This window comes from Orcinus orca, chromosome 5 (genome assembly GCF_937001465.1).
Source record: "Orcinus orca chromosome 5, mOrcOrc1.1, whole genome shotgun sequence".
NCBI lineage: Eukaryota > Metazoa > Chordata > Mammalia > Artiodactyla > Delphinidae > Orcinus > Orcinus orca.
In genome coordinates this window covers 77339411-77359374 of record NC_064563.1, presented here as the reverse complement: position 1 = coordinate 77359374, position 19964 = coordinate 77339411, and the positions used below count along the sequence as shown (strand labels likewise).

General features: G+C 39.7%; 1 protein-coding gene across 6 annotated transcripts in view; it reads right to left on the bottom strand.

Moving 5' to 3' along the window:
* RNF168 (ring finger protein 168) overlaps nucleotides 1-19964 on the bottom strand; it is a 42686-nt gene that overhangs the window by 10740 nt on the left and 11982 nt on the right. For all 6 annotated transcript variants that reach the window (XR_007477571.1, XM_033403786.2, XM_033403787.2 and 3 more), the window contains exons 3-5: nucleotides 8786-8862; nucleotides 5346-5525; nucleotides 3020-3141 (exon numbers count right to left, since the gene is read on the bottom strand). Coding sequence is in view for 5 of the 6 variants with exons in the window: in XM_033403786.2 (XP_033259677.1) it covers nucleotides 3020-3141; nucleotides 5346-5525; nucleotides 8786-8862 (379 nt within the window). In the remaining variant the exon portion in view is untranslated. The remainder of the gene's footprint in view (nucleotides 1-3019; nucleotides 3142-5345; nucleotides 5526-8785; nucleotides 8863-19964) is intronic.

Below are 19964 nucleotides of genomic sequence, written 5' to 3'. Positions count from 1 at the left end.
CTGGCTCTTTACTGTTACTAATAGTACTGCTGGAAACATTCCTGCACATGTCTTCTGGGGTTTTAGTGTCTACACTCCAGTCATAGAGCATCAACCTTTTACACTCCCACCTATAGTTTAAGTGCTTCTTATCCTCTAGGATACTTAATATTGCCAGAAAGTTTAATTTTCCAATAGGGTGAGTATGAAATGTTACCTCATCATTATTTTGTTGCTGTTTTAATTGAGGTGCAATTGACATATGACATTATATTAGTATCAGGTATACAACATAATAATTCAATATTTGTATACGTGAAATGACCTCACTGTAATTTTTAAAAAATCCTATTGAAGTATAGTTGATTTACAATGTGCTAATGTGTTAATTTCTGCTGTACAGCCAAGTGGTTCAGTTATACATATATATATATATATTCTTTTCCATCACGGTTTATCACAGGATATTGAATGTAGTTCCCTGTGTTCCAAGTAGGACCTTGTTCACCCATCCTATATATAATAGTTTGCATCTGCTAATCCCAAACTCCCAATCCTTCCCTTCCCCACCCACCCTCCCCCTTGACAACCGCAAGTCTGTTCTCTATGTCTGCCTCACTGTAATTTAAATTGAAATTTCCTTGATTACTAATAAAGTTCAATCTTTTCACATGTTTTGGCCTTCAGCTTTCGTGTTCTGTGATGTCAAAAGTTTTTGCCTCTTTTTCTGTAGTTCTGTCTTTTTCTCACAAATAGGTGGGTATTCTTTAATAATAAACTTTTTCCAGTAAATAAGTTGAAATATCTTCTTTTAGAGGGCAGCTTATCTTTTCATTCCCTAAAGGTATTTTGATAAAGACATTTTAAATCTTATTATAGTCTATTTGGTTTGCTCCTTAAAGCATCCCTCTCTACAGATATCCTCCTTTGTTATCTTCCTAAAGATTTATTTTATGTATATATGTATATATTTACATATTTGCTTGCTTACTTATTTACGCATGCTGCGCTGCACGGCTTGCTGGATCTTAGTTCCCGGACCAGGGATTGAACTCGGCAGTGAAAGTGCCGAGTCCTAACCAAGGGGCCGCCAGGGAATTCCCTTGTCTTTTTAATAGGTCTTTAATTCGCCTTAATTTTTATAGATGGTATGAATAGAGGTCCAAGCTAATTTTCCCCACATATTATCCACTGTCCCACAGGCATTTATTGACAAGCACCTCCTTTCCCCACTGACCAGCAACGATGACTACTGTGTTGGTTACCCAAAGTACCCCAAAACTTAGTGGCTTAAACCAACAAACATTATTTCATAGTTTCTGAGGGTCAGGAATTCAAGAGAAGCTTAGCAGGGTAGTTTTGGCTCAGGATTTTCATGAGGGTCCAGTCAAGATGTTGGTCAGTCATCTGGTCAGTAGCCTGACTGAGGCTAGAGGATCACCCTCCAACAAGGCTCACGCACAAAGGCTATTCTGGAGGTCTCACTTCCTTACTGGTTGTTGGCAGAAGGCCCCAGTTCCTTACCATGTGGGACTTTCCATAGGGCTGCTCACAACATGACAGCTAACTTTCCCAGAGCAAATAATCCAAAAGAGAAAAGTCACTTTAGGACTTAGTCTCTGAAGTGTACAATGTCCCCCTCTCTGAAGTGTACAATGTCCCTTCTGGTAATTCTATGTGTATACTTAAGTCCAGCTCACATTCAAGGGGAGGGGAATTAGGCTCAGCCTTTTGAAGGGAGAAATATCAAAGATATGTGAACATATTTTAAAAACACCAAAGCTAGGGCTTCCCTGGTGGCGCAGTGGTTGAGAGTTCGCCTGCCGATGCAGGGGACACGGGTTCATGCCCCGGTCCAGGAAGATCCCACATGCCGCAGAGCGGCTGGGCCCGTGAGCTATGGCCGCTGGGCCTGCGCGTCCGAAGCCTGTGCTCCGCGGCGGGAGAGGCCACAACAGTGAGAGGCCCGCGTACCGCAAATAAATAAATAAATAAATAAATAAATAAAATAACCATTTTAAAGCGTACATTTAGTACATTCACAAAGTTGTGCAACCATCACTTCTATCTAGTTTGTTGTTTATTTTTAAGAATTCTTTATGTATTTCAGAGACTAGACCTTATCTGTTTTTAACTTTGTGTACCTTTAACCCACCAGTTTCTCCAATTTCTACTTTTAAATTCATCAGTTTATTCTTATATTTCTAGTAAAGTTTTATCTTTATATATTTCAAAATATATATTTAGATTCATGAGTTATATCCTTTATGCAGAATAGTATTATATCAATATGAAATATCCCTGCTTTTCTTTTAATGGTTTTTCTCGACTTCTACTTTGCATCATATCAGGCATTAACAATATTGATGTTACACGTCTATTTCTTCTTTTAATAGCAACCACCTCATTTAATGCTGCCCTCTTCCCATCTATCTCCATCTCCCTGTCCCAAATTTCCACCATCTAAAATCCTAAATTTCTATGAATTTTGAAAGGAAGCAAATTATCTGCACATACCCAGCTGAATCAAAAGCCCTTACATGTTTTTGAAGTCTAGATTGTAGTTGATAAACTTTTTCAACTATGAATTACTATGGAAAAGCTTATATCCTCATAGAGTCATCAACTCTTCCTGCTGCTAAGAGGGGCACTCTGGGGCAACTAAATTCACTCCACTGTTGACTGCCTGACTCATGTTTTTTGTACAGTGGGGAAGAAATGTAAGATATAAACTGGGAAAAAGAGGGTGGGGTAACGATCTAGATGCCAAACTGTAAACTCCTTCAATGAGGATGACCTTATATGGAACTAGATTCTCACTTGAATCTAAATCAAGAGAAAAAGGAAATGGGAACAACATGGAAATCCTGAGCAATGAAGATAAAAAAGGTTTCACATCCCTCTTCATGCTAGCCAGGAATCTAAGCTATGTGAGCATCTCTCTTATTTTCACTTTACATCAACCTCAGACCATCTGGAGGGTTTTCATGCAGAGCTGATGGGCCAAATTTTGATATAGCAGTAAACTATATTCACTTACTTCTGAATATCTCCAGTGTTCGTTTGTTTGTTCTTACTTTTCTTCTGTGACTTGGTTGTGACTGGATCAGATTTTTCAGAATTCAAGGGCGAAGCCAAGATACTTCCCTCACAGAAATTGTTCTTCAACAGCAGAAAAAGCATAAAACAATTTTAAAATAAAATAAGCTATTAATCAATTCAGAATCCACAATAGAATTTTTCAGGAATTATTAAATTCTATATATCCTTTGAATAATACTGACCATGAAAAAAATTAATATAAACAAGATAAAGTTTATCTAAGTTGGTCTAAATTGCATTTTTACTCTATATTATAAACACAAAGAGCATGATGGTACTAACCTCATTAGCTGATAATTTCTGCTAACTTTTCTAATGAATAATTTCATATTTATAACTACCGTAATCTGTAGGGAAAAATTCAGAGCTGTGGCTATACCTGGTATAAAATTTATTTTACGTTAAATAATTTAATTTGGGGATTTAAGGGCATACCAATAAATATCATCAATATTTACTTGCTATCTCATGGCAGTCTCATAAGTTTCTTACTACACTATTGGAAAAATTAATATACTTGGTGGTGGTAGACATCTGGCCTAGGACGACCAAACTTTTACAAGTAAATGAAAAACTATTTTAAAATATCAGTAGATCTGCTCTTATAAGCCCATGTGAAAACACGAAGAATTAAAACAATAACTCTTGAAAGACAAAGTTGACCCCAGATTTTCCTCTCTGATATATTTTCTCTCCTATCCCATTTGTTATTCTATTGATCTATGTCTTTTTTTTTTTTTCTTGGCCATGCTGTGCAGCTTACAGGATCTTAGTCCCCAACCAGGGATTGAACTCAGGGCCACGGCAGTGAAAGTGCCAAGTCCTAACCACTGGACTGCCAGGGAAGTTCCATGGTCTATGTCTTTTATTTAATTTCTCAATTGTGTACTGCTCCAAAGCTATTCCACTTAAATTTTAAAAGGAAATATATTTTTTAAAAGGGCATATAGGGCTTCCCTGGTGGCGCAGTGGTTAAGAGTCCGCCTGCCAATGCAGGGGACACAGGTTCGGGCCCCGGTCCGGGAAGATCCCACATGCCGCGGAGCGGCTGGGCCTGTGAGCTATGGCCGCTGAGCCTGCGCATCCGGAGCCTGTGCTCCGCAATGGGAGAGGCCACAACAGTGAAAGGCCCGCGTACCACAAAAAAAAAAAAAAAAAGGGCATATAATCTAAAACTTGGGTATATTATTATGAATGGCAGGCCTCTCAAAAATGGGGGAAAAAAACCACAACCCAATTCTGGATATACTTCATTTTGGTAAGTATATTTTAAGATATTTGTTGTTTGAAAGCAGAGGAATTGTTTTTAGAGGCTCTCAAACCTGAATGTACATCAGACTTCCCTAGATGCCTCTGGGAGTGGTATTCCCTAAATCCCATCCCCAGAGATTCAGTATTTTAAAAGAACTACAAGTGATTCTGCCAGGTTCTTTCAAATCACTGGGTCCCACTGTATCCTTTGGTCTTACAGTATGTGTTTTATCATCCTTTCTTTAATTCATTGTCCCCTGGGCAGTAATTTAACTACAGCAAGATAACAAAATCCAGGTTTAATATGTTATTTAAGAATTTAGGGACTTCCCTGGTGGTCCAGGGAAGCACAGTTAAGACTGTGCTTGCACTGCAGGGGACACTGGTTTGATTCCTGGTCGGGGAACTAAGATCCTGCAAGCCACACAGCGTGGTCAGGGAAAAAAAAAGAAGTTAAAAAAAAATTTAATGTGCTTCAATTTCAAAAAGTGATCTGCATCCATACAATGGAATATTTTGCCACTCTTACAAAAGAATTATACACTATATGTAGTAATATAATAGGAAAAATCTCTAAGAAATAGCGAGTGAAAAAGGTCAGGAGAAAAAGTGTGATTCACACATCCTTTTTAGGTAAAAAAAAAAAAAAAGTTATAAGAAACTGTTAATAGTGCTAACTAACCTTTGGGGAAAAAGACTGATGTAATGGAATAGGAATAGGAGTGGAGAAGTGGGGGGGGGGGGGCGGGCGGGGAATGGAGCTTTCATTTTCCACTGAATAGCTTTCCTGCATAACTGAATTTACTAACAACATACAAAAATGTTTTTTTTAAAGCATACTTGGATTAGAGCAAATATATAACAGTATGCCAAAAAAGTTTTGCTTTAAGTAGAGCAAATATGTCAGGAATAGTTTCTAGTTATGGTGAATGCTTCCTTTTTTAGATTGTTCAAATTCACATAGTCAAAGCAATAGGAATGTAAATACTTCAAAGTTCTTTCTTAAAACTTACAATATTAAGGCTTAGCTTTCTTGCCAGCTCTTCATCGCTTTTCAGTTGTTCTTCCATCTCTCTTTGCCTTTTTTCTGCCTGTCTCTTTTCCTCTTCTTCTTCCTCTGCCAGTAATCTCTGTATGTATTCTTCACTGGCTTTGTTTTCTTCTTCCTCATTGGCTCGTCGCTCTGCCTCCACCTTAAAAATGATTAATAAAAAAAAAAAAAAAAAAAAGATTAATAAAGAACAATCCTTCTCTGAACTTTTTAGTATACTTGCAATATTTCTTTCTTTTTTTAAAGATTTAATTTTATTTATTTTTGGCTGTGTTGGGTCTTCGTTGCTGTGTGCGGGCTTTCTCTAGTTGTGGCGAGCGGGGTCTACTCTTTGTCATGGTGTGCAGGCTTCTCCTGTTGTGGAGCACGCGTTCTAGGCATGTGGCCTCAGTAGTTGTGGCTCGCGGGCTCTAGAGCGCAGGCTCAGTAGTTGTGGCGCACAGGCTTTGTTGCTCCACAGGATGTGGGATCTTCCCAGACTAGGGATTGAACCTGCATCCCCTGCATTGGCAGGTGGATTCTTTCCCTCTCAAACACCCGGGAAGTCCCAATATTTCTTAAAAAGAATAGAAAAATTAAAAAAAAAAAGAACAAATTGGCAGGAATTAAAATTTCTCAAATGAAGTACAAATCTGGAGAGGCAAATTCCTGTAGAATAGTTCAGGAAGTCTCCTTCAGGAAGCCTTCCCCAGTCAGTCCAATGAAACCTTGATCAAAGTCTCATCCTTCCACATTTCAGTCCTTATCACATTTTCCATTACACTGTCACACATTTCTGGAAGTCTTTCTAGGTGATACTTTTCCTCAGTTAACAGAAGGCCATGTTCTGACTAATTTTGGCATAGGTTTCTGAACTAAACCCTAGCAAGGGAATGGAAATGATAAAAACTGACTTAAACCAAACAGTGTCCTTCCCTGAAGTTGGGATGAATCCCCAAACACGGTGGGCAGGGGTGAATAGTTGCTGAAGAAACAACCACAATGGTCATTATATGATTTACAGATGAGGAAAGACACAGAAAAGCTTTCCTAGATCAGAAAGTGATCTAACTTTCTTTGCTTAGCTCAGTAACTGGCATCGGGGAGACTCAAACTCAGCATCTAGGACCTAAGGCCATGCTTGTGGGCATCTGAACTATACTTCCTGAAAGAAATAATGTAACAACTACTTTAGACATCTAAAGAATTTGACTCAAGAATAAGTCCTTGACCCAATTCAAGTGAAGGTGACATGAGTAAAGGTTTGTTAAGGAACTTTTAAGTCTTCTTGCTCTTAAAGGAAAGCCACTGGAAGAGACAGCTGGTTCTTCCTCTGCATACTGTTGTATATGCACCTGAGGTTCAGAAATGTGCAGCTACCTTGTTATTAGCCTGAGGATAAAGCCAGCTGACAGAAGTTAGCAAAGAAATGGAACTAGAGCTCTGGATGAAACCGACCCTGAAGCCCCTATTAACCTCTGGAATTCCAGTGAATTACAATTTTCTGTCACCTGTACTCAAAAGCATCCTGAAAAAACCTGTTCTCACTATACTGTTGTAAAGATTAAATTACTCCTTACTTAAGGAACTTCCCTGGTGGTGCAATGGTTAGGAATCCGCCTGCCAATGCAGGGGACACGGGTTCGATCCCTGGTCTGGGAAGATGCCACATGCCACAGAGCAACTAAGCCCGTGTGCCACAACTACAGAGCCTGCGCTCTAGAGCCCGCATGCCCTAGAGCCCGAGCACTGCAACTACTGAAGCCTGCACGCCTAGAGCCCATGCTCCACCACAAGAGAAGCCTGAAAACCATGAGGAAGAGTAGCTTCTGCTCGCCACAACTAGAGAAAGCACGTGCGTAGCAAAGAAGACCCGACGCAGCCAAAAAATAAATAAATAAAACCCTTACTTAAGAACATCGTCTAGACAATATGCTGACAATTAACTATCATAATTATTTACTAGTTCTTCTAGAGCTCTCATGGTCTAATACAGTAGCCACTAGCTACATGTGGCTACTGAGTAGTTGAAATGTGACTAGTCCAAATTGAGATGTATTGTAAGTACAAAATACACAATTGCACACTAAATAAGAATAAAAGTCAATACTTTCTATACTGATTACATAATATTTTAGATATACAGGATTAAATAAAATATACATAAAAATTAATTTCATCATTTTTTAAAATACTTTTTAAAAATATTTATTTATTTTGGGCTGCGTTGGGTCTTCGTTGTTGCACGTGGACCTTCTCTAGTTGTAGCGAGCGGGAGCTACTCTTCGTTGCGGTGCGTGGGCTTCTCGTTGTGGTGGCTTCTCTTGTGGCGGAACATGAGCTCTAGGGTGCATGGGTTTCAGTAGTTGCGGCACATGGGCCCAGTAGTTGTGGCTCGCGGGCTCTAGAGCACAGGCTCAGCAGTTGTGGCACACGGGCTTAGTTGCTCTGCGGCATGTGGGATCTTCCCAGACCAGGACTTGAACCCATGTCCCCTGCGTCAGCAGGCAGATTCTTAACCACTGCACCACCAGGGAAGCCCCTCATCTGATTTTTTTTTTTTAATCTTTAAAAAATGTGGCTAATAGAAAATTTTAAATGATATATGAACCCACACCATATTTCTATTGAACAACACTGCTCTACATTAATCAGGGTAGGGGGAGTACTAGGGCTTTCCTAGTACTAGTGAAGTTCAAAGGCCGTAAGCACCACTCCCTCTTTTCATATTTAGGTACTTCACAATTAGCCCTTTATGCTTTCCTCACCTAAATGCATTGTTTGTGCCCCCCAAGCTTCATATATTGAAGCCCTAACTCCCAATGTGATGATATTTGGAGGTGGGGCCTTTGGGAGGTAAGGGTCATAAGGGTGGAGTCCTCATGAAAGGGATTAGTACCCTTAGAAGAAGACATACAAGACAGATGATCTATCTCTCCCTTCCTCTCTCTATCATGTGAGAATACAGTGAGAAGGCAGCTGTCTACAAGCCAGGAAGCAGGCCCTTGCCCAATACCAGATCTCCCAGTACCTTAATCTTGCACTTCCTAGATCCAGAACTGTAAGAACAAATGTTTGTTGTTTAAGTCACCCAGTCTATGGTGTTTTTGATATAGCAGCCTAAATGGACTTAAGACACCCATAATCTACCACGTTTTTCCCATCCTTTATGCTCAAAGCTTCCCGGAAATTAAAAAAATTTCCTTCATACTTAAATGCTTACAGATCACTATCACATAAGAAGAGCATGTATAAATAAATTAAAGCTAGTTTTAAACTATTTTGAACACATGTAAAAAAAAGAGCCTTTATAAAGCACATTAAAATTATTAACATTTCAATATATACTATTTATTTACATAAGCACATAATGTAAACACAGCAGAAAAATCTTCCAGAAAAGAGCAACTATTTAGTACTTACCTTGCTTATCTCCTCTTCATATTCTCTTCTTAATTCCCCAGGTTTACTTAATAGGCGAACTGGCTGATAGTCATCAACTGTTTCAGATCAAGAAAGAAAATTATATTATAGGCAACACCGAATTCTATGGCTAACTTTGATCTTCCACTAAACCTATATTAATATAAAAATGCAAAATTAAAATAAACATACAATTATTAACAGATATAGCAATATTTTTTTAATGGAATTCCATTTTAAAAGAAAGGCCAGGACTTCCCTGGTAGTGCAGTGGTTAAGAATCTGCCTGCCAATGCAGGGTACATGGGTTCGATCCCTGGTCCGGGAAGATGCCACATGCCATGGAGCAACTGAGCCCATGCGCCACAACTGCTGAAGCCCGCACGCCTAGAGTCCATGCTCCGCAACAAGAGAAGCCACCACAATGAGAAGCCTGCGCACCACAGCAAAGAGTAGCCCCCACTTGCCGCAACTAGAGGAAGCCCGTGCACAGCAACGAAGACCCAATGCAGCCAAAAAATAAATAAATAAAATTAAAAGAAAAGAAAAGAAAGGAATCTATGTTCCCTGGAATTAACCAAATACAAAAAAAAAAAAGTCAGGGACTTCCCTGGTGGTGCAGTGACCAAGAATCTGCGCTCCCAACGCAGGCGGCCCAGGTTTGATTCCTGGTCAGGGAAAAAGTCCACATGCTGCAACTAAGAGTTTGCATGCCACAACTAAAGATCCCGCATGCCACAACTAACACCTGCCTCAGCCAAAAAATAAATAAATAAATAAATAAAATAAATAAATAAGTATTAAAAAACAAAAAAAGAGGGCTTCCCTGGTGGCGCAGTGGTTGAGAGTCTGCCTGCTGATGCAGGGGACACGGGCTCATGCCCCAGTCCAGGAAGATCCCACATGCCGCGGAGCGGCTGGGCCCGTGAGCCATGGCCGCTGAGCCTGCGCATCCTGAGCCTGTGCTCCGCAACAGGAGAGGCCACAACAGTGAGAGGCCCACGTACCACAAAAAAATAAAAAATAAATAAAGACCAAGGTTTGTGGCAAAGGATCCTTTAAAAAAAAAAAGAGAGAGAGGCCAGAGGTTTTCTGGTTCAAAATGGCACATGAACACATATACTTCGCTTTTTCTCTAGAATCCATTAACATAACAATAAAGTAAGTTTTAAAAAGTAATTCTACAATAATAGCAAACACATATTTCTCAAAAAAGGTGTATATAAATGGCCCACAAGCACATGAAAAGATGCTCAACATCACTAGTCATCAGGCAAATCAAAACCACAAAGAAATACACTTTGTACCCATTAGAGTGGCTACTATAAAACAAACAAAATAACAAGCATTGGCAAGGAGATGAAACTACAATCCTTGTGCACTGTCAGTGGAAGTGTAAAATGGTATAGCTGCTATGGAAAACAGTATGGCGGTTGCTCAAAAAACTAAACATAGAAATACCGTGTGATCCAGCATTTCCACTTTTAGATACATATCCAAAAGATCTGAAAGTAGGGTATCAAACAGATACTTATACACCATGTCATAGCCAGCATTATTCACAACAGCCAAATGGTGGAAGTAACCCAAGTGTCCATCAACATGAATGGATAAATAAAATACGGTAAATACATACAATAGAATATTATTCAGTTGTATAAAAGAATGAAATTCTGACACATGTTACAACACGGATGAACCCTGAAGACACCATGCTAAGTGAAAGAAATCAGACACAAAAGCATAAATACCTACTTTGTCCTCTACTTATATGAGGTACCCAGAGTAATCAAGTTTGACAGAAAGTGGAATGATGGTTGCCAGGGGTTAGTTAGAGGAAGGGGGAATTGAGGAGATATTGTTTAACGGGTACAGTTTCAATTGTGTAAGATGAAAAAGTTCTGCAGATGGATGGTGGTGATGGCTGCACACCAATATGATGTTCTTAATGTCACTGAACTGTACACTTAAAAATGGTTAAAATGGGGATTTCCCTGATGGTGCAGTGGTTAAGAATCCGCCTGCCAATGCAGGGGACACGGGTTCGAGCCCTGGTCCGGGAAGATCCCACGTGCTGTGGAGCAACTAAGCCCGTGCGCCACAACTACTGAGCCAGCGCTCTAGAGCCCGTGATCCACAACTACTGAAGCCTGCACGCTCTAGGGCCTGCATGCCACAACTACTGAATCCACATGCTGCAACTACTGAAGCCCACACGCCTAGAGCCCATGCTCCGCAACAAGAGAAGCCACTGCAATGAGAAGCCTGTGCACTGCAACGAAGAGTAGCCCCCGCTCACCACAACTAGAGAAAGCCTGCGCACAGCAACGAAGACCGAACGCAGCCAAAAAACAAAAATGGTAAATTTTATGTTATGTATATTTTTACCACAATAAACAAAACTTGATAAAAAATAAATCACTTTGGGAGTTCCCCGGTGGTCTCGTGATTAGGATTTGGTGCTTTCACTGCCGTGGCCTGGGTTCAATCCCTGGTAGGGGAACTGAGATCCCAAAAGCCGCGCAAAAAAAAGGAAAAAAGTAAATCACTTTACACATTAGACACAATAAAAAATAGCTAAGATAATTTAGAAAAAGAACAATGAAGAGAGATTTACTGTATTAGATATGAAACACAATTAAGTAGAATTAAATGAAGAAGGCGTGGTACAAACACAGCCATCAAGAAACAGTTAAAAAAAAAAGAAAATCCCCCAAACAGCTCTGGAAAACAAGCAGACTGTTGTTTGATTAGGTAAACAGTATACAATGAGGATGTATCATTCACCAAGCAGTGTGGTTCCCCAGGAACTTTCAATTCCTGGGGGGAAAAAAGTTAAGATGGCTGTTTTACACAATACTCAGATTGCAGGTGAATTTTAAAAAATTTAATGGAAACTAAAAATGACTGAAGAAAATATAAACGATAAATTCAAAATTTTAAGATAGGGTAGATTTCCTGAATAACAGAAGAAATACCCAAACAATACTTTTATATGATGACAAACATCACAAAGTTAAAAACAACAAACTGGGAGAAATTATTTGCAAATACAGAAATCAATAGACAATTAACATGCAGACTATAACAAGAACTTCTACAGATTAAGAAAAACACACTTCAGTAATGGGCAAATGAAAGGAACATGCAATTTACAGAAGATGCTTAACTACTCACTCTATAGTAAGCAGAGCATTGTAATTAAAAAAAAAAATTGGGGACTTCCCTGGCAGTCCAGTGCTTAAGAGGCTGTGCTTCCACTGCAGGGGGTGCGGGTTTGATCTCTGGTCGGGGAACTAAGACCCCACAAGCCACATGGTGGGGCAAAAAAAAAAAAATTTTTTTTAATAGAACTACTGAGATTTTTAATGTTTACTTATTTGTACACAGGTAAATCTAAACTAAGATCAGTAACTTTTTCAACCAAAAACACAACAAATTTAAATTGCCTTAATATGCTTCCAATAATCTAAATGCAGCAATTATTTGCTGTTTCTTAAACAATTTCTAAGAGTATGACAAATCTTAAAAAATCCGTTTTATAGACTAGAAGCGACTATGACAGTCAGTGCCATCTGTTTGAAGTACCTCACAACACTCATTTGTGTTAGTTAGCTCTAAAATTTCTCTCGTAAACTACTGAAATTAAATGTTCCCACTGTACTTAATATTGCTTTCTTACGGTGAGTGTTCTTCTTAAGAAGTCAAGATTCACTAAAGGAAATTTATCCCCATATTTTTTATTTTACTCTGAAAGAAAAATCCAAGTTAATTGAAGAACTAAATGTCCAATACTGGACCAAAAATAAAAACAAATAATAAAATCTAACTAGAACAATCAGGCTGTTTATAAAATTATTCTTCCATCCCTCAATTTGACTCCGCTTGCATCATCAAGGAAACAGTTTCTACTCCCAATTAAATTAAATTTGCTCTGTAGTACCAATCTCCCTCTGAAACCTGTAGGAATTATTCTTTGGCTTTTTCTAGCTTCTGGTGGTTTGCCAGCAATCTCTGGTGTTCCTTGGCTTACAGATGCATCACTCCAACCCTCTGTCTTCACATAGTCTTCTCACTGTGTGAATTCACATCATCTTCCTTCTGTGTGTGTGTGTCTGTGTCCAAATTTCCCCTTTTTATGAAGAGACCAGTCATAATAGATTGCAGCCCATCCTAATGACCTTAACTTGATTACCTCTGTAAAGACCTTATTTCCAAATAAGGTCACATTCAGAAGTATTAGAGGTTAGAACTTAAATATATCTTTCTGTTACGTTACATGTAACAATGTGTAATACATCCTCACTGAAAAACTAAAAAACACTACTGAGAGGAATAAAGATCTAAATAAGTAGAGAAATATACTATTTTCATGGGTACGAGGGCTCTATATTGTTAAGATGTCAATTCTCCCCAAATTGATCTATAGATTCAATGCAACCCCAACCAAACTCCCACTAGGCTTTCAGTAGAAATTGACAGGTTGATTTTTAAATTTACATGGAAATAGAAAGGACCTAGAATACTCAAAGCAAACATGAAAAAGAATAATAAAGTTGGAGAACTATTACTGTTATTGACCTAGGTTCTTGGACTCTTTAATCAACAGAAAGTGGTAAGAGGCCAGATGAGAAATTCAGGCAAGGCTTTACTGGGACTTGTGCTACAGCACAAGGGAGCAAGAACAAGTAACAGGTGCCCCCCGTTCGCTCCCCAAGGGGCGCAAGCTGGGTCCTTAGATGGGGTGAGGGTAGGAGTGGACTGGTGGGTTGGGCCAGAGGGGTGGCTTAGGTGGTCTGCCCACCCCCTTGGTGGTGCTGTGTGCAGGGAGCATGCTATTGCTATTGCTCCTGGCACCTCAAAAGTGGCAGTTGGGTTTTGGCCTTTTTGTGTTTCATTGTTCATAATTTGCCCCAAATGCCCATGAATGTAGTTATTATTTTTAGTCCCTTATAGTTTTTGTTTTATTCTGTTGGTTGAGGAGATGTTTGTCCAGGCACAAGCACTCCAGTAAAGGGTCTCATGGCCCAGGTCATCTCATTACCATAAAGCTACAGTAATGAAGACACTGTGATTTAAACATTAGAATCAACAAATCAATCAGTGGTGGGACTTCCCTGGTGGTCCTGTGGTTAAGACTCCATGCTCCCAATGCAGGGGGCCCAGGTTCAATCCCCAGTCAGGGAACTAGATCCCACACACCACAACGAAGATCCAACATGCCCCAACTAAGATCCAGTGCAGCTAAATAAATAAACTAAATAAATATTTTTAAAAAAAGTCAGTGGAATATAGACCCACACTTACAAGAAAAGCTTTTACAAGTGATAAAGGAATAACTAATATTCATAAGGAAAAAATTAACCTCTATCTCATCCACTATTCAAAAATTAATTTGAAATGGACCATAAGCCTAAACATAAAAGCTAAAACTGTAAAGTTTTTAGGGGAAAAAAAGAGGAATATTTTCATATTCCTAGGGTTTTCTTAGATAGGACACAGAAAGTAATAGCCATAAAAGGAAAAGTTTATGAATTAGACTTCATGAAAATTAAAAATTACAGCTCATCAAAAGACACCATTAAGGACTTCCCTGGTGGTGCAGTGGTTAAGAATCCCCCTGCCAATGCAGGGGACACGGGTTCGAGCCCTGGTCTGGGAAGATCCCACATGCCACAGAGCAATGAAGCCCGTGTGCCACAACTACTGAAGCCCGCACTCTAGACCCCGTGAGCCACAACTACTGAGCCTATTCGCCTAGAGCCTCCACCACAAGAGAAGTCACCGCAATGAGAAGCCTCTGCACCACAACAAAAAGTAGCCCCCGCTCGCTGCAATGAGAGAAAGCCCGCGTGCAGCAACGAAGACCCAACACAGCCATATATAAATAAAAAATAAATTTATAAAAAAAAAGGAAAGAAAATGAATATGCAAACCACAGACCACAGAAAATATTCACAAAACACATCTGGCAAAGTACTGATACATATCACTACTTAACTCCTACACTCAATAATACAAAGATAAAACTCAAGGGGCAAAAGATTCAAGCAGGCACTTCACAATGGAAGACATACAAGTGGCCGGACAATAAAAAATGAAAAAAGATTCAATATCATTAGTTACCTGGGACATGAAATTACAACTACAATGAGATACTACTACAAATCCATCAGAAGGATTAAAATTAAAAAGACAGGTAACAGCAAATGTTGGTGAGTATACTGTAAGTGAACCAAATGTGTCCCCTCGAAATTCACGTAGAAATCTTAATTCAATGTGATGGTATTTGGAGATGGGGCCTTTGGGAGGTCTAATTAGCTCACGAGGGTAGAGATCCCATGAATGGGATTAGCACCCTAATAAGAGGCCAGAGAGCTGGCTAGCTCTCCACTATATGAGAACATAATCAGGAAGAGGGCCAAATCAGGAACCAAATTGGCCAGCACCTTGATCTTGGACTTCCCAGCTCCAGAACTGTGAAAAACAAATCTATTGTTTAAGTGACCCACTCCACATACTTTGTTACAGCAGCCCAAACTAACTAACGCAGATGAGCAGAAGCCAGGATTTGTATATGTTGTTGCTGGGATTAGAAAATAATACAACCACTTTGGAAAATGATCTGGCAGTTTATTTTATAACCAAACACATACCTACTCTATGACAGAGCACTTCCACTCCTAAGTATTTGTTCAAGAAAAGTGAAAACATATGACCACAAAAATAAACTTGTACAAGAATCTTCACAGCAACTTTATTCAAAATAGCCAAAAGCTGGAAACAGCTGAGGGACCACGAACTGGAGAACCAACAAGGGAAGTGGATGGAGGAAGGGAGCCCACAATCAGCTCCACTCAGCTCTGCAGCACTGAGCTGGAAGTGATAAGAAATGCTGGTATTCTGCTCCTCCTGGAGGGATGCTTGACTGGGAGCTAGGGAGACAGGGAGCCCTGTCTTCCTGTCTTGGCCACACCCACTTGGAGTGGAGCTTCCCTCTTGTTGAGTTAGGGAGGGAGGAGAGCAAATTGTGGCTGCAGAGAACAAGGGAATTCCCTGGCGGTCCAGTGGTTAGGACTCCACGCTCTCACTGCCGAAGGCCTGGGTTCAATCCCTGGTGGAGGAACTAAAATCCCACAAGCTGTGCAGCATAGCCAAAAAAATAAGAAAGATTAAAAAAAAAAAAAGTATAGTAGAACAATACTTAAAAAGAAATAAACTACTAATAATCACAAAGGGATAAATCTGGAACATTATACTATGTAAAAGAAACGTGTACAAAAGAATACACACTGTATGATTACTGTTACGGGCTGAATTGTGTGCCCCCAAAAGATATGCTTAAGTGCTAACCCCTGTACCCAAGAATGTGATCTTATTTGGAAATAGGGTTGTTGTAGACATAACTGAGTTTATACTGGAGAAGGGTGGGCCCTTAATCTAATATCACTGGTGTCCTTGAAAGAGAGACAAAGAGAAGATATGACTTTGTACAGACACATAGGGAGAATGTCATGTGACTATGAAAGCAGAGGCTGGAGTTATGCAGCTGCAAGCCAAGAACACCAAGGACTGTCAGCAACACTCAGAAGCTAAGAGAAAGGCATGTAACAGATTCTCTCCGAGAGACTTCAAGAGAACATGTGTCTGGACTCCTAGCCTCCAAAATTGTGAGAAAATAAAATCTGTTATTTTAAGCCACCTGATTTGTGGTAGTTTGTTATGGCAACCCTAGGAAACTAATAGAATTCCATTTACATGAAGTTCTAGAGCAGACAAAACTCATCTATGGTGGGAAAAAATAAAAACAATTGTTGACGTTTGTGGGGTGGAGGGAGGGCTTAACTGGAAGGGACATGAGGATAATTTCAGGTGTGATGATAATGTTCTACATTTTTATAGGGGTTTGTGTTACAAAGGGTTATACTTATGTGAACACACAGTGAGTTACAATTAAGATTTGTACATTTCAATTATATGTAAATTTTACAGTGAAAGAAAAAAGTTATAAGCTAATATTTATCTTTAATAATATGTATACTTCTATGTGAAGATGTGGCACATATATACAATGGAATATTACTCAGCCATAAAAAGAAACGAAATTGAGTTAATCTGTAGTGAGGTGGATGGACCTAGAATCTGTCATACAGAGTGAAGTAAGTCAGAAAGAGAAAAACAAATACTGTATGCTAACACATATATATAGAATCCAAAAAAAAAAAAAAAGGGGTTCTGAAAAACCTAGGGGCAGGACAGGAATAAAGACACAGACATAGAGAATGGACTTGAGAACACGGGAGGGGGAAGGGTAAGCTGGGACAAAGTGAGAGAGTGGCATGGACATATATACACTACCAAATGTAAAAGAGATAGCTAGTGGGAAGCAGCCGCATAGCACAGGGAGATCAGCTCAGTGCTTTGTGTCCACCTAGAGGGGTGGGATAGGGAGGGTGGGAGGAAGACACAAGAGGGAGTGGATATGGGGATATATGTATACGTATAGCTGATTCACTTTGTTGTAAAGCAGAAACTAATACACCATTGTAAAGCAATCATACTCCAATAAAGATATTAAAAAAACCAAAAAACAAAACAAAGCAAATAATATATATACTTATATGTATATTTAAGGGGAAATGAAATAAAAAAATAGGAAATCAATGGATGAATAGATGAAAAGATATATGACAAGTATAGCAAAATGTTAATTGCCACATCTGGTTATGGATATATGAGAGTACACCATAGAATTCTTTCAACTTTTCTCTATATTAAAATTTTTTCATAATAACATGCTGAAAAAAATGTAAGCATACTACCATAATCTCTTTTACAATGAAAGGAGGGAAGGAAGGAAGGAAAGAAAGAAGGGAGGGAGGGAAATAAAAACAAAAACAAAAACCAAGGGTTGGCAAGGTGTAACTACACCTCTCGTACACTACTGGTAGGAGCATAAATTGGTAAAACCATTTTGGAAAACTGCTTGGCAGTATCTCCTAAGGCTTACCCTACCTGTAATACCCACCAAGGGATAGTCTTAGGTTCTATTAAACATTCAAACTCAGAAAATGACCATAAGGCCACGTTTGGCATCAATCTAACAGCATGAAAGCAAGCAAGCCAGGTAACCCCTACCCCACAGAAGCCAACATCTCTTGTGGCAACAATACAGGCACAGGTTCCCCACAAGAAAAATGCCCAGTTACAGTGGTCACTACACTCAAGAGAAGCACAAAGCATAGTATCCCAATCAGCATTATCATTCCTCCCAATAAAGACGTAATTTGTCAATCAGAAATAATTTTTACCACAATCAATGCTTGCTACCTAGTAACATCATTGACATTCTTACCCTCATTCTGTTTTGGGAGAAACAAAGCTAGAGATTTCATCAAAGGACAGATTTTCATATAGCACAGGAAAAGATTTAACTCTTTATCCACATTCTATGACCCCCAAATCCCACTCTACATCCAACAGAAATGTAGACATATGTTCACCAAAATACAAGTATAAAAATGTTCACAGTAACACTATTCATAACAGCCTAACAGGATACAGAATTTTTCATTGCTTTCACTATTTAATATTTATACAACATAGTACTATGTAGCAATGAAAATAAACCATAACCACATGTATCTCATCAATCTAACCATGAGCTGAAGAAACCCCACACAAGAGTACAGGATTCCATTTTTAAAAAGGTTCAGAAACAAGCAAATATGATCCATGGTGTTACAGGCCAGAATAACATCAACAGTTACAGGAACGGGTGAGTGAATAGATTCTGCAAGAGAGGATTCAGGAGTTCTGGCAAAGTTCTGGGTCTTGAATGTAGTACTGGTTACACAGACATGTTCACTCTGAAAATTCACTGAACTGTAGACTTATGATTTGTACACTTTTGCATGTACCTGTCAATAAAATTTACATGAAAAACAAAGCAAAGAGGATCAACTTCCAGAATCGTAGAGTAAGGAGATCTGCAGACTTTTTCTTCAACAAAACAACCATAACTGGAGAAAGGTATAAAAAATCTGGTAGAATAAAGTTCCCGAAAACTGTCCTAAGAGCCCACAGCAAAAGAAGTATTTCCCCCACCCCACCAAATTTACTAAATCTCAGCAAGAAAAGTGAGAATCTGTGGCACTGCAGCCACAACTGCTCTGCCCCCTCCCTAACTCAACAAGAAGGAAGCTCCACTCCAAGTGGGTGTGTCAAGACAGGAAGACAGGGCTCCCTATCTCCCTAGCTCCCAGTCAAGGGGTACATCATCCCTCCAGGAGGAGCAGCATAACAGCATTTCTTATCACTTCCAGCTCAGTGCTGCAGAGCTAAGTGGAGCTGACTGTGGGCTCTGCTCTTCTCTCCACTTCCCACTCAGGCATAATGTGGAACAATAACGGGGCCCCACTGCCCTCATCACAGCTCACTCATAGGGCCAAGGGTTCTAGGAGAGGCAAGCCAAGGAGAATAGACTACCATGCCTGTCCACTGGCCTGTTCCTAAAGAGAGAGGTAAGCCATTGTCTCTGCCTCCAGCTCCAGAGCAGTGGCTCAGAGATTTTGCCAAGGGAAAGAGACAGGCCGTAAGAACTGAGGGCTCCAAAGATTTCCCTCAAAGAAAATGACTTTATTTGGAACAGAATGTGAATTAGTTCAAGCCTAAAGGCACTCTTGAAAACAATAGCAATTTTAGTGGTAAACACTTAAAGAGAAGGCAGGGTGGGACTTCCCTGGTGGCTCAGTGGTTAAGAATCTGCCTGCCAATGCAGGGGACACGTGTTCAAGCCCTGGTCTAGGAAGATCACACATGCCGTGGAGCAACTAAGCCTGTGTGCCACAACTACTGAGCCTGCGATCTACAGCCTGTAACCCATAACTACTGAGCCCGTGTGCCACGACTACTGAAGTCCACGTGCCTAGAGCCCATGCTCTACAACAAGAGAAGCCACCACAATGAGAAGCCCGTGCACCGCAACAAGGAGTAGCCCCTGCTCGCCGCAATTAGCGAAAGCCCGCGCACAGCAACAAAGACCCAATGAAGCCAAAAATAAATATATAAATAATTTTTTTTTTTTTTTAAAAAGAGAAGGCAGGGTGGAGTGATGTCAGCAAAATGGCAGAGCAGGCAGCTCCAAGCTCTCATCCCTCCACAGAAACGTCAAAAAAGC